General features: G+C 36.7%; 1 protein-coding gene across 4 annotated transcripts; it reads right to left on the bottom strand.

The window, feature by feature from the left end:
* Window positions 1-1408: 1408 nt before the first annotated feature.
* On the bottom strand, window positions 1409-12478 carry LOC132184265 (uncharacterized). 4 transcript variants are annotated; one of them, XM_059597830.1, is made up of 5 exons: window positions 12239-12478; window positions 11990-12152; window positions 10700-10913; window positions 9212-9681; window positions 1409-1653 (listed from the first exon to the last, which is right to left on the bottom strand). In XM_059597830.1, the coding sequence occupies exons 1-5, from the start codon at window positions 12324-12326 to the stop codon at window positions 1542-1544; spliced, it is 1047 nt and encodes a 348-aa protein (XP_059453813.1). In that variant the 5' UTR covers window positions 12327-12478; the 3' UTR covers window positions 1409-1541. The 4 variants fall into 4 exon arrangements, with proteins under 4 accessions (XP_059453813.1, XP_059453811.1, XP_059453812.1 ...); XM_059597828.1 differs by having other exon boundaries at window positions 10679-10913; window positions 12239-12476; XM_059597829.1 differs by having other exon boundaries at window positions 10679-10913; window positions 12251-12476.
* Between the last annotated feature and the right edge of the window lie 1350 nt (window positions 12479-13828).

Raw genomic sequence — 13828 nt, 5'->3', positions numbered from 1 at the left:
GAATGCCTTTGCTACTCGTTTGGTGGGGCGAGAGAGAGAAAGAAAGGTGAGAGACAGATGTGAGAGGAAAGAGGAGAGAAATTATTTTTTTCTAATTTAATAAGGCAACGGATTGCTACAATGAAACCCAATGTAGCATCTAATGGTTTAAGGAACTATATAGGAAATTTGTTGTGAGACATTTTTTGTGATTTTTTTTGACATATTTCCTATATATAGGGAACAAACTCCCTTATAATGAGTCTGCTGAGAATGCTCTAAGGCATGAATTCAAATTCCACAATGGAAAGCTTCATGCCTATTAGTGTAAACCACTTTATTTCTCATTGATACTGTAAATCTTTAACTTTTTTTTTTTTTTGTGAGATAATAGAAGAACTATTAATTCTCAGAGTTTTGAAAATGTTTTAATTAAAAATATTTATTCGAGTGCAATCATAATTATTTAGTGAAATTAATTATAATTAAAATATTGTTGTGTAACAAATATTAGGGAAACATGATTACAGACATATTTAAGCCAATAATCAATTTTCCCATTCCTCACCAAGCTGAGTTTCGAAATTCCTGCGGGCATTGTCATTGATGCTCTAGTGGGCTAGATTAGGTTATTGCTTAGTCAAACATAATAACTTGTTTCAAAAGTACTAATATATTGGTAAATTTTTCAAAGATAAATAAACATAGACACTAATCAACCAAATATAAATATGAAAATATATTTTAATGCCACATGCAACAGAAAAGGATCAAGAAGTCAGACCCCTGGACGAAAATGTGAACACCCATGAGGCATGAGGACAACTTATCTTCTGCCGAAGGCCCTATTAGCTTTTTGTTTTTCTGAGCAATAAAAGTAGGAGGGAATTATTCAACTCTTAATATTAATCCTAATAAAAGAAAACTGAAGAGAAGTGAGAAAAAACTTCCTCTTAGCCTCTGGTAGCACACGCACAGCCAAGACATTGATAGGTTTACTGTTCATGAGGGAACGGGGACAGAAATTTGATACAAACTGATTTGATGCAAATTCATACAAACCCATCTAATAAAATCACATGTCTCAAAACTATTAAAAAAAAATGTGAGAAGCACGTGTTACTAAAAAAACATGTGATTTTCACATGTAGCACAGTAGAACATATCTGAATAGTCATCTCTGTTTTAAAGTAAGGTAAGACCTGATCATTGTAATGGCACAAACTCTACTACCTGCAACCAAATTTTCAAATGATCTCTTTATTTTTTGTTCTTTCTTTCTTTTCTTTTTTTCACAACCACTAGTTAAATGGAATAGAAGACCATGTTTTCAACGTCTTCATTAAACAAATGAGCTACCGCCTGAAGCCTTCAAAGTACACAGCTATAAAACACTACTAACTTCTTTAAACGGAGGGAGATATTGACAAGTGATTATGAAACTCTAAGATGGAAGATACGTATAATAGAAGCGAGCTATCACATCTCATATTAGTCTCAGATACATTATCACTTCCCAGACAAAAGATTCTAAAAGTACCAAGCATTACCTTGACAAACATTTACATTTTTCTCCAGATGCGGACAATGCCTTCTGCAAATGACTTCATATTTCCCCACAGAGATGATTTCTTTGGAACTTCTGCATCATTTGTCTGCCTACTAGAAGTATCTCTGGACATAGAAAATTGTGAATTGCCTCAAAATCCAACTCATAAATGGTACAAGTGAAAAATACAGGAACGGAATAATAATCAAGATACAATATGATTCAAGAGAAAAATGAAATTTTAGAGGTCAATGATAGATACAAGTTAGTCTATTCCAGATAGGAGTAACATATCAGGAGTTAACTTATTATAGCAAACTAGGACATAGGACATGTCCAGGGGAAGCAAAATTTGCATGTCACTTGCACTAAATTTATTCTGCAGTTCATATCCTTTAGGCTACTAATGTCAAAGTAATCACATCCTTCTTGAACAAATACACATGCCAACCACCAATTCATGTATGCCATGCATATTTACACCAGTGGAATTACTGGACAAGCAATTATTATCCAACAACTATCACAGGTAGGATTCTACATGGATTAACAATACAAACCCTACGGACAAGAGTGCTGTACAGAGTTGGACAATGTAAGATATGCAACTTAAGTTGATCCAAATCAAAACGCAATTCATACAACCAAACAACCCAATTTAAGGTGCTTCAGAATGAAGTTACTAGATCTGTTTTTGACAAGTAATAATGTTCTCCTAATAAGATTTATACACCTTCCCCCTACAATAGATTATGGTCTTTCCTGTTTGAGTTATTCGAAAATAGATGAAAGTTTTCAAAAAATGATATTCCAATGTACTTAAAGAAAAGATTTGTACACGAAGAAAAAATAATAATAATAATTTGTTTTTGACAGGTAATAATATATACCTAAAAAGAATATTTATACTCACTCCTTCCTCACGATCCAGTTTCCTTTTTGAGACAATATACATGAAAGTCTAGAAAATACGTAATCAATTTAATCTCCCACATTACCTATTAATTTGAACTCACCTTCTTAGTCCATCTTAAGGGCATTTTAGCAAGGGTGAGTTTCATTGAAAGACATGCCATTTGCAAACTTTCATAAATTGCAAAGCCAGTTTGTGTTACACTGACAAGCATCAAGCATGTCCTACACCTGGTCTAAAAAATTCAGGTCGTAACAGTTCAATGTCTTGTATTTGTGCACGAAAATCTCAAAGCCAAGCAGACCACAAGGCTAGGGTTGAGATTGCCACCCCTACCCCACACCAAATGCTATGTATGGTACAATCAACATAACATAATTTCAATTATTTGGGCTTTCCATGGGCATGATAAAAATGTGGTTAAATTTGTTTTTTTCATTAGTAAACAATTACTTTTAAATAAATAATAATAAAAAATAAAAAACAAAGGTGAACCAAATATAGATAGTATACCAAAGCAACACCAATTTGCTATAGAATGTAGTAAATATGTGAAAACACATACATACAGATGTATGCCCTACACAATATTATTTCTAATTAGTATCCAAAGCACACCCACTCTAATCTGATAAAATAATAGATTGTGGAACATCTCATTCCCTTTTCCTTTTTTGTTTTCCTGGAAAACAATAATGCACTTCATTAAATGTCAGGCCATTTTTGGTGGCCTAGATATAGGTACTGAATAGGATAGGTTTATCTTATCTCGCAATTGGTAATGTACATCAATTGTACACAACCTAAAAATGTTTTACATCTCACTCCAGCTAAATACACAACCCATGGAGGGTGATGGGTTTTGTTATCTTGTCAATGCAGGATATGAAACAAAACACTTTACTCCCACTTTATCTGGCCCCACAGACCCATTTGAGACGGGAAAGAGAACAGATGGGACGCAAAGGCTGATCATCATAGTCATCACTTCTTCTAGCCCGAATCATTGCTCTAAAACAGGTTTAAGGTTATCGCGTGTGTTGTTCAAGTGGAATGGTGTGGGTGGTGGAACTGAAGGATGACTGGATGAGGTTTGTATTAGGTTTTTAGGGTTGGCTAATTCAATGTCAAAACTTATTGAGTTGTAAGTTTAGGTTTAGGGTTGATGTTGGTTTTAAAATGTGGTTCAAGAATTGGTTAGCATTGAAGAACATAATTGCTTGATTGAAACCTCGATCGTATTGCGTTCAAACAAGATTGTTTTCAAAGTTAAATTTGCAAATCAAACATCTTGTTCGCAGAGCTTGATCAAAGGAGGGGATCGAATGATGTCGTGAAGACATTTCAAATTTGAGTTCCAAAATGCCTCGATAGCACTCACAATCAAACCTCATTCGATCGAAGCCTTCAAGACTTTGTTCAAGTTTCACAAAAAGCCTCAATGCAACGATGATCAAACCTCATTCAATTGCCGCTTTGCAATCTTTGTGAAACCCTAGTGCTTGTTCGATCAAAGGAGGGGATCGAATGATGTCGTGAAGACATTTCAAATTTGAGTTCCAAAATGCCTCGATAGCACTCACAATCAAACCTCATTCGATCGAAGCCTTCAAGACTTTGTTCAAGTTTCACAAAAAGCCTCAATGCAACCATGATCAAACCTCATTCAATTGCCGCTTTGCAATCTTTGTGAAACCCTAGTGCTTGTTCGAACAAGACTTAATCTCGTTTGATCAAGACAATCGTAGGCAATTTTGTATCTTCACCGACTTGCTCTTTAAACCTTAGTTTTCTTGACATCTATATAAGACCTTTAAGCCATGAATTTCATAAGGTGCGGAAGCCAATGTTTCTTTTTCGTGGAGAGATACCAAACCTTCCCAAGCCTATACTGAAACACAAACCTCTTGTAATGCCCCATCTCAAATGACACATGTCTGCTTTTGGCTCCCCAGACCAGACTTCCCAAGAGATCACCCATCTTGGTACTACTCTCGCAGAAGCACGCTTAACTGCAAAATTCTGATGAGTTCATGACCATCACGGCTTTAAAACGCGTTGTTGTCAAGAAGAGTATAAGTATACATATAAGCACATCTCCGTCTCCATACTTAGGTGAAGTGGGATGCTACAATCATCCCCTCTTGGGACCCAATGTCCTCACTGGAGACCCTCATAGGATCATCCTATTCTTGGCGTCCCAGCGAGTGCCCCCCATGAGCTTGTACATGTTCCCCCCATCTCAGGCTGAGTAATGACTTTGATACCATACTGTATCGCCCCACCCCAAATGACACACAATATTGTCCTCTTTTGGCTCCCCCAGACCAGATTTCCCAAGAGATCATCCATCTTGGTACTACTATCGCCCAAGCACACTTAACTGCAGAGTTCAGATGGGTTCATGACCATCACGGCTTTAAAAAGCATTGTTGTCATGAAAGGTGTAAGTATACATATAAGCACATCTCCATCTCCATACCTAGGCAATGTGGAACACCACACCTCTCCTTGATTCACATTAAACCACACAACAATCTTTAGCCCATAGAGTTTCGGGTTGTAGCAAACAAAGTTTGTTTGTGAAGATGATCATAGTAAAAGGCCAGAAGTTCTAGAGCTACTCTATAGGAGGTTAATGGGTAGTTTGTCGTGGTTGCAAATTGAGTCGTGAGTTACAAAGGTTTTGTAAGTTGATCGATTTGTATCATAAATTTTCTATAGTGGATACCTTTAGTGGTTTTACTTTTGAAGAGTTCTTTGTTTTAATAATTGATTTCTTTGATAATCTGAATTATTACAACTTCGGGTCTAAAATGATTTTTCAATTTGGATTCTTTGCAACGTAAAGGGTGATGGAGGCTGCACGTGGTGGAGGTTGTTTTCCATTAGAATACCCCATTGAGTTTTAGAATTGATTCATTCTTCCAAATTTTCAAGTTTTAATGAGTAATGACTTGTAATTTTATCTTCATTTTGCTCGCGCAATGACTTTTAATGGAAGACATACTTGGATTTCTCCAAAAAACTGGAAATTGAAAGGAAAAAAAAAAATTAAAACAAATAATATGAAATTTATTATGTTCAAAGTAATCCATTTTTTTATGTTCAAGATGCAGAACAAAAATATAGGAGCTTTGCTCCAATTCTATCATATCCAAAGATGTAAATCTAGCACACCCAGCATTGCCTAAAATTTTTACATGTATAAGGGGATGGTACAAAATTTGTACTACTCCCTTCGTCAAATCTGGCCATTATTTTGAATGAAAAACATTGCACATTCAAATCATGTACATTGATGTCGTTTTTATTGACCAATTTATCCCCATTTTTGATGTAAACACACCATTTGGATATGAGTATGAGTGACTAAATAAGAAAAAAAAAAAAAAAAAAAAAAAGAGGAAACAACATATGGGGGGTGTGCATTCTCCTCCCCTCCACTTCACCGAATAGGCACCACTTTCTATCATGCTGACCCAAAAGATCCACCATCACCCAAATGGTCTTCGGTGGTTTGCTGGATTGGGTGGCAGTGGGTCTTCGGTGATTTGTTGGTTTGGGTGGTGCTTGGTTTTTGGTTCTACCAGGTTTGGTGGTGGGTCTCGGTGGTTAGGTGGTGCCATCTAAGTGGTGGTGATGGTATTTTCTTTTCCTAGTGTTCTTTTGTACCAGGTACGGGTCAAGTAGCAGGTTTTCCAATCAGATTTCAACCAAAAACCAGTTTTCCAAACCAGTAAGGGCAGGTTAAGGTAGTACTATGGCCAGAAGAAACCGACTAACTAACGAATGGAGTCATTCCGGCCTAACACCAGTTGGGATCTATGAGTTTTTTCCGTCTTTTTCCTTCCTTCTCTTTCTCTCCTATTCTCTCTTCTTTCTTCCCTCTTTCCCTTGATCTTCTTTCAGGCCAGCACAATTAGGAGGGGAGGGGGAAGGGGGGTAGTATTCAGTAAAGTGGGGGGAGAGGAGACAGCACACCCTATGTGTACTTGTGTAGTCTCCTCTCCTCTTCTTTTTTTTTTTTTTTTTCCTTTTTGTTAGTCATACACAAACGGTGCATTGCTGTCCAAAATAGGGGTAATCATCAATGAAAACGAAAGCATCAGATGTGATTTGTATGTGCAATATCTTCTATCCAAAATAATGGTCGGATTTGACAGAGAGGGCAACTAGAAATATTTTTGTAGTTTATGGGTTTGAGTTGCAGTTTGAAAGTGCAAGTGAAATTGGGGTAGTAGCTTTGGGGAGGGGGATAAAGTGTAATATACACAAACAAATATAGAGACACAGAGGATATTATGATCAGGATATGTCAAAGAGGGGCACTTGGGCTTGCACTTAATATGTTGGAAAAAAATCAAATTTAGTCTCTTGGTTTTCATGTGATTTCAATTTAATCCTAGGTTTCCGATTTTGAAAATTAAATCCTTAGGTTTTCTTTTGGTTTCAAATAAGTCTGGAGTCCCTCTATCAACCTACCATTCAATTATTTAATCATATGCCACATAGACCAATTAATTAATACCACGCAGCTCTCATTTGACACGTCATGTACCAATTGTATATGCGAAATGGTACAATTATTTTAAATTACGAATGTACCCTAAATAAACAATTAAAACAAAATTTCTTTTAAAAAAGAGAGAGGCGACCGGCTACTCCTAGTGAGGGGTGGACCTCCCCTCATTGATGATGGGCGGCCCCCCTCACCAATTAGGGGTGGCTCGCCACTTTTCTTTATTAAAAAAAAAAAATTAATTTGTGATGTAAAAAAACTGTGCCATGGGGCACGTATGGTTGGTATGACATGTCAAACAAGCGCCAAGTAGCATTAATTAATTGGCCTGACGTTGCATACCGTTAACTTATTGAACAGTAGGTTGACAAAGGGGCATATTTGAAACTAGGGAAAACCTAAAGATTTAATTGTCAAAATTGGAAAACTCAAGGACTAAATTGAAATCGTATGAAAACCTAGAGACTAAATTTGATTTAGGGTTAAATACTAAAAACCCCCCTAGGGTTTGAACTCTTTATTTTTTACCCCCTAGGTTTTCATTTTTATCACATGAGGTACCTGTAATTTTCATAAAAACGAAGATGGTGCCTCCGTTAAAATTCTGTCAAAAACTTAACGGAACGCCACGTCAGCACCAATCAAATTGCGCCACGTATCCTATAATTAATTTTTCAAAGAATTAAAAACATTAAAAATTATTATTTTTAAAATAAATAAATAAATAAATAAAAATTAAAAATTTGGGGGTGGCTACGCTTGGCCATTTGGGGGGCGGCTGGCCACCCCCTTTGGCCATGGGGGTGGTCGGGCCACCCCCATCTGGCCGGTTTGGGCCACCCCCACAGCCGGGTGGGGGTGGGGAGCCAAGGGCCACCCCTAGTGGGATGATTCATAGTAATGGCTGATGAGCAGCTCTTGCCATGACTCTCCTGCTCATCCCATAAAGCCGTCAGAGTCCTCAAAGATCACCACAGAGTGTAATAACTTTAAGCAACAAGTGGAGGTATTTGCAGAAAAATCAAGGGTAACAGAGGAAAATTTCTCAAAAGTAGTTCCAAGCTTTCAAAGATCTGCATCTTTGTACAATCATAACTCATTCATAGCTCTCAATGGGGTCTCTGCCTCAACAGAAGTATTTCTAAAAGTTACAGGATTTCCATTACAGCTTTAACGAAACCTTGACCTTTTGGGTAAATTTACTTCTCAATTTCTCCCTTTTTGCTCTGCTAACATCATCATAGTATCCTTTCTTCTTTTGCCCTCAAAGAACTTTTGCTCCGAGTTTCCAGATTATTCCCATATTAATAGCATTTTGAACAACAACAACCAGTGGGTTTGGGGGTGGTTTTGGCCACCACCCCCTTGGGCTCCTTGGGGGTGGCCAAGCCACCCCCATGGCCAAAGGGGGTGGCCAGCCACCCCCCAAATGGCCAAGCCACCCCCAAAATTTTTAATTTTTTTCTTTTTTTTTTTTTTTTTATTTGGAAAAAAAATAATTTTTTTAATATTTTTATTCTTTTTAAAAAAAATTGAAAAATTAATTATAGGAAATGTGGCGCAATTTGATTGGTTCTGATGTGGCATTCCGTTAAGTTTTGGACTGAATTTTAATGGAGGCACCATCTCTGCCTTTATGAAAACCACAGGTACCTCCTGTGATAAAAATGAAAACCTAGAAGGCAAAACATAAAGAGTTCAAACCCTAGAGGGTTTTTAGTATTTAACCCTTTGATTTATTCCTAATATATTATAGTCAGACAAAAATAAAACAGAGTCAAGTAATAGTGCATTGCATACTGGGACTAAAACAAGTGCATAGTAATCCATATCGTGTTTATTAGGAGTACAACAAAATGAGCAGTTTCAGAACCTATAGGAGTCCAACAAAATGAGCAGTTTCAGAACCTATGTTGCTACAAATATAAACATGTCAACCTCATTTTACTTTTCTTTACTTGTTAGATAGAAGCCAACCAGAACTTGATCTATGAAAAATAAATTCTTAGTTTTTAGACAAAGTGACAATGAATGTCTCCTTTTCTACCATGTGGGTATTTGTGTAGGCAGCACCTAACCCAGTGATGAAGTACACTAATATAGTCAATAATTTACTAATGACAGTACTACTGACTTTATAATTGGCACAACATAAATACCGATAAGAATTTATACTGATGATTGGCGATGATGACAATTTTGAGAGAGAGAGAGAGAGAGAGAAAGAGAAGGAAAAAAAAAAACTTACTTGGCAACTTTGTCTTGTTCAATGGACCCTTGACGTTGCTCCACTTTAGTCTCCAGAACATCAGCATTTGGCAGGTCCTCATAGACAGCTTGCTCTTTTTTACCGTCGTCTGCATTTTCAAGACATGGAGGCAAAACTTTCTTAGTTTCCTCAACCAGCTGACAATCTTCAGTAGCAGCAAAGCCGGGATGATCACCCTGAGCTTCCTTTTTTTTAACATCCCCTGATATTTCAAGACATGGATGAGAAACATCCTCAGTTTCTTCTTTTAGTAGTTGACTTTCAGCTGGAACAAAATCAAAGTCATTGTGCAGAGCTTCCTCTTTATCATCCTCTGGTTTCTTAAAACATGAAGGAGAAACTTCTTCAGCATTAACATTCTCAGATATTTCAACACATGGATGAGAAACATCCCCAGTTTCTTCTTTTAGCATACGACTTTGTGTTGCAGCAAGATCAGAGTGACTACCCTGGAAGCAAATAAGAGATGACTCTAAGCTAACAGAAGATCATATCTTGCATAAAATTAAAGATTACAATAGTTCAGTTAGAGTTGTCGCTCTGAAAATTAAGATATCAGGCACAATGAGGACAAGAATAAGCCACATTTCTTATGATAAAAATCATATAAGAACCAGTGGAAGTTCTAAAAAGCATCAATTTATATGAATTCTATGATACATATCTTGGCAAATAATCCCATCTAGCATCCCCTGGGAGTTGCTTGGATACACACTATTTCATGGATTATTAAAAACATTTGGCAGTCACAGAAAAGGCACTTTAATCATAGATTCCAGGTTAATGACAGTGAAAATTGGAAGGCTGCATATACGGCAACTTGTCTATTGAAGACTAGTGCTAAGCTAGGAAGGCATTTCATGCTTGTCACAACCTTATGATAATTAGATATTAGGCACCTACAAACATATGGTAAGACCATTCTTGATCAGCTGCTTTGCAGCATATGATACTAAAAGCATTGTTTGAATTTTTATCATATTTGACATCCAAAACAGCCAAAATTTATTATGATAAGCCATCTAAATACAATCAAAAAAATTGCCTTGATGCCTTGAAGTATTACATATTCAGCATTACATTTCTGAACTAAGATGTACTAGTAGGTCCAACATGCATCGCTTGTATTGTGCATCTAGAAACAAATGGTGAGACCATTCTTTGTCAGCTGCCTTGCACCATATAATGCTGAAAGAATTACTGGTATTTTAACACATTTTGGCACCTAAACAATCCAAAATTAATTGTAATAAGCCATCCGAATACCATCAGAAGGTTGCCTTGATGACTGGAATATTATGTATTGAGCATTAAACTTCTGATTCTAAAGGTTTACTGGTAGGTCTGATCTAACCATCAATCTCCCTACCTCACTGGCTATGAATCGTATTCCATTTCCCCCATAATTATATTATATAATTAAACTAACACAATGTAATTACTTACAGGAGTTGTGGGCTTTACAACCTCTTCAGAAAAGGTGTTCTCAGCCCCAGAGGGCAATTCTGACCCACCATCCTTTGCTTCTGTTAATGGACTTCCCTTCCTGCTATCTAACGGAGGGATTTTAGAATTGTATTCTAGCTCCTGAATGATCTTTCTGATAGTATAATAACTGCCACCCACTTCTTTTCTAGTAGCAGAACTAGTTGGAAACTTTCCTGCATTCATCTCTCTATACCTGCAAAATCATGATGACAATAACTTCATTTAATCCATACTTGTGAACTCGTGAAAAATATAAGTCCCTCAGTGCTACTAATTCAGAGCTCAGAATCCATTAGAAAAAGCTTTACTTCTACTGAGTGTAGTAAACAATGATGTGAGCATCATCATCATTGCTATCATGTTATCATATTCATCACGAGTATTATTATTGTTACAAATATAACTTTTTAATAAGTAAGAAATTTATTGAAAAAAAAAGAAAGGCAACAAGAAGCATGGGAATTATATAAATGGGCTAGAAAAGAGCTAACTTCTAAAATCTGGAAAAATAGAAACTTGAAATGTGGATAGCAGACCACCATATAAATCCATGAAAGGTGCAATCCCGAACACCAACTTGATGTTGTGCATGGAAGCTCAACCATCTAAAATGTCCAACTGTTATGCTCATACCAGAGACACCACATAAGGCACAGCAGAAATGCACTTTTGAATCACATACCTCCCATGCCTTCTGTTACCTGAAAACGCCTCTCCAGCATTCCAACACCTCCAAACTGTTGCAGGCATCACCCGTTACCAAATAATATCAAAAACAAGCACCCACATCTCTCTAGCAACATCAAAATGAAGCAAGGGAGGTCGTTCTCTCAACACTCCTCTTACACAAGCAATGCTAGACAATTATGAATGGATTCGTCCACTATAAATATCACTCCCAAAAGTTATTCACTCAATAAACCAAACCATATCTAAGCTTCAATTTTCTTTAGTACAATTGAATCTTTGACTTATTATCTTCTTTTTTATAGTGTCTCGAAGACACATCAACAAATTCATTATGCTGTAATATTTTCATCTTAAACAAAAATCTACCAGTTTCTCCCACAACCGAAACACAAACTCAACCATTTCAAGCGGTTGTCTTCTCAAAAGCTTTCTGGAGTCGTCACAAACAATACCCTTAACCTTCGCAAAACCCAAGTACCATTTAAAAGGAACTCCTAGGAACACATCAGCCAATCAAACAGAATAAACAAAAGCAATTGCAAATTCATAGAGCTACTGAAAACAGAATAAAAGAAATACTTGTTAACAAAAGAGTGGACCATAGCTTGGCGCTCATCTTTGGAGACCCTTTTCCGTCTCTGGGCATCGCTTGGTACGTCGGAAGAAGGAACAGATGCCGCATACGATTTTCCACGCCACTGAGTATTTGAACCGACTGCAACTTTCTTTATCACACTACAAACTGTCAAAACAACGGATAGATATACAGATAAATAAGATGAAAAACTAAAAACATAAGAAAATGAAAATGTTGAAGAAGAGAGAGACGGTGAAAGTCACCGGATTGGCTGTAGTGTTTGAAGCAAACGGTGTGGGCGTGACCCCCTCTTGCTATCATCATGTGCGTCTTCCCCATTATCTCCGCCGTTTCAATCCGTAGCCCAAAAGCGTCTTCTCTGTTTGGGGAAACTTCATAGGAGAGAGTTGGAAACTTCACTGTTTGGGGAGAGTGAAGGTCTTTGAAGAGAAAAGAAGTAGAGGGTTTTAGGGTTTTAGCGGCCCTGATTTGAATATAATGGAAGGGAAAATTCAAATTTAAAATTGGATTTTTTTGCTATTTTAATTTAAGAGAAATGTTTTAGTGATGCCCACATTTTGCCTATTTTTAGTGACGTTTTAAATATTAAGGCTCATTTTGTATGGCTGATACAGAAAATTAACGATAGCAAAAAACGGTTGGCGAGTTCTTGCAACCTCTAGCAAAGGTTAGGCATGGTCTAGTGGTAGTCCGAGAGAACTGGTAGTGGTTTAGCAGTTTGAGAATGAAAAACTCTGTTGAAAAATGCTTTACAAATTTAAAAAGGAAACCATTTTTCAATACTATTTTCGTTTAACTATTATTTTTTGTCATATCAAACACCAAAAATTATGCAAAATATTTTTCATAAAATATTTTTCGCTAAAACAAAACAAAATCTAATTTTTTAGTAGCATGTGCTTCTCACATGTTAGGGAACACTTAACAATTTATTAACCAGTTTATTGCTAATTTTTGTCCAGAAAAATCTTACTCAAGAGTAAAGTTGGTCATTGGACTTGGTTCTTGGGCAGTCTCCAATCCGGTTGCAAATAGCATAAGGGGACCTAGAGTCCTAGATTTATTGCACAAGTATTTCCCCATACGTGGTTGTGTACATGATAGATTGGAGGTTAGGTTTGCCAAGTCTTTTTATGACAAGGAAACCTAAGACTACTTTTACTAGGAGACGTGAGCCTATTTAAAGAGAGTTTATGTAGACGTGAGCCTTTTTAGAGCTGACATTTTTGGTCTTTTAATCAGAATTGAGGATAAGGTTTAGAAGTCTTAAAATTCTATGAGAATCTCTCTTGCAGTTTTTTATTTTGTATAATATGATGTCATGCTTTCTTGATGCTATTTTTGAGACCTTTTCATTGTATCTTTGATATATAATCCCAACATCCATTATGGCACCACCTAGCTGTCTTCCCCATGCCACCGAGGTCTAGCGATGCCTAAACGACATCATTTCACAAACGATTGCATTAATTGTGTACTTCGCCAAGTCATATGGTACTAATACAAAGCACATTCACGTCAAACGGTACATCACCTGACTATCCTCCGAGCCTTTAAACTATAACAACTTTCTAACCTAAATCGTTCCAAAAAAAAAAAAAAACTTTCTAACCTAAGTCTTGTCGGAACTTGACAGCAACACAAGAAACATAAATTCCCATGAACGATTGTTAGTCCAAGTCGCTTAAGGGAATTGGCATGGGGATTATCAACAAGCCCATAAACATAAATTCCTATTAACAACTATCAGCTCAAGTTGTTCAAGAGAATTGAGGGACTATTGGAGGGCCTAATTACCAATGATCTCCTAATGAGTCAAA

This window comes from Corylus avellana, chromosome ca6, assembly GCF_901000735.1.
Source record: "Corylus avellana chromosome ca6, CavTom2PMs-1.0".
Classification (NCBI taxonomy): domain Eukaryota; kingdom Viridiplantae; phylum Streptophyta; class Magnoliopsida; order Fagales; family Betulaceae; genus Corylus; species Corylus avellana.
The sequence above is the reverse complement of the archived record's forward strand: the minus strand, read 5'-3'. Positions and strand labels throughout refer to the sequence as shown.

Bases quoted from the DNA above. Each gene is read 5' to 3' on its own strand.
- LOC132184265 (XM_059597828.1), bottom strand. From the start codon at position 12,326: ATGGGGAAGACGCACATGATGATAGCAAGAGGGGGTCACGCCCACACC. The intron at 12,153-12,238 runs GTCTCTCTCTTC...TTGTTTTGACAG, and splicing joins CCAATCCGGTGACTTTCACC to TTTGTAGTGTGATAAAGAAA. The intron at 9,682-10,678 runs GTAAGTAATTAC...ATTTGCTTCCAG, and splicing joins TTGTAAAGCCCACAACTCCT to GGTAGTCACTCTGATCTTGC.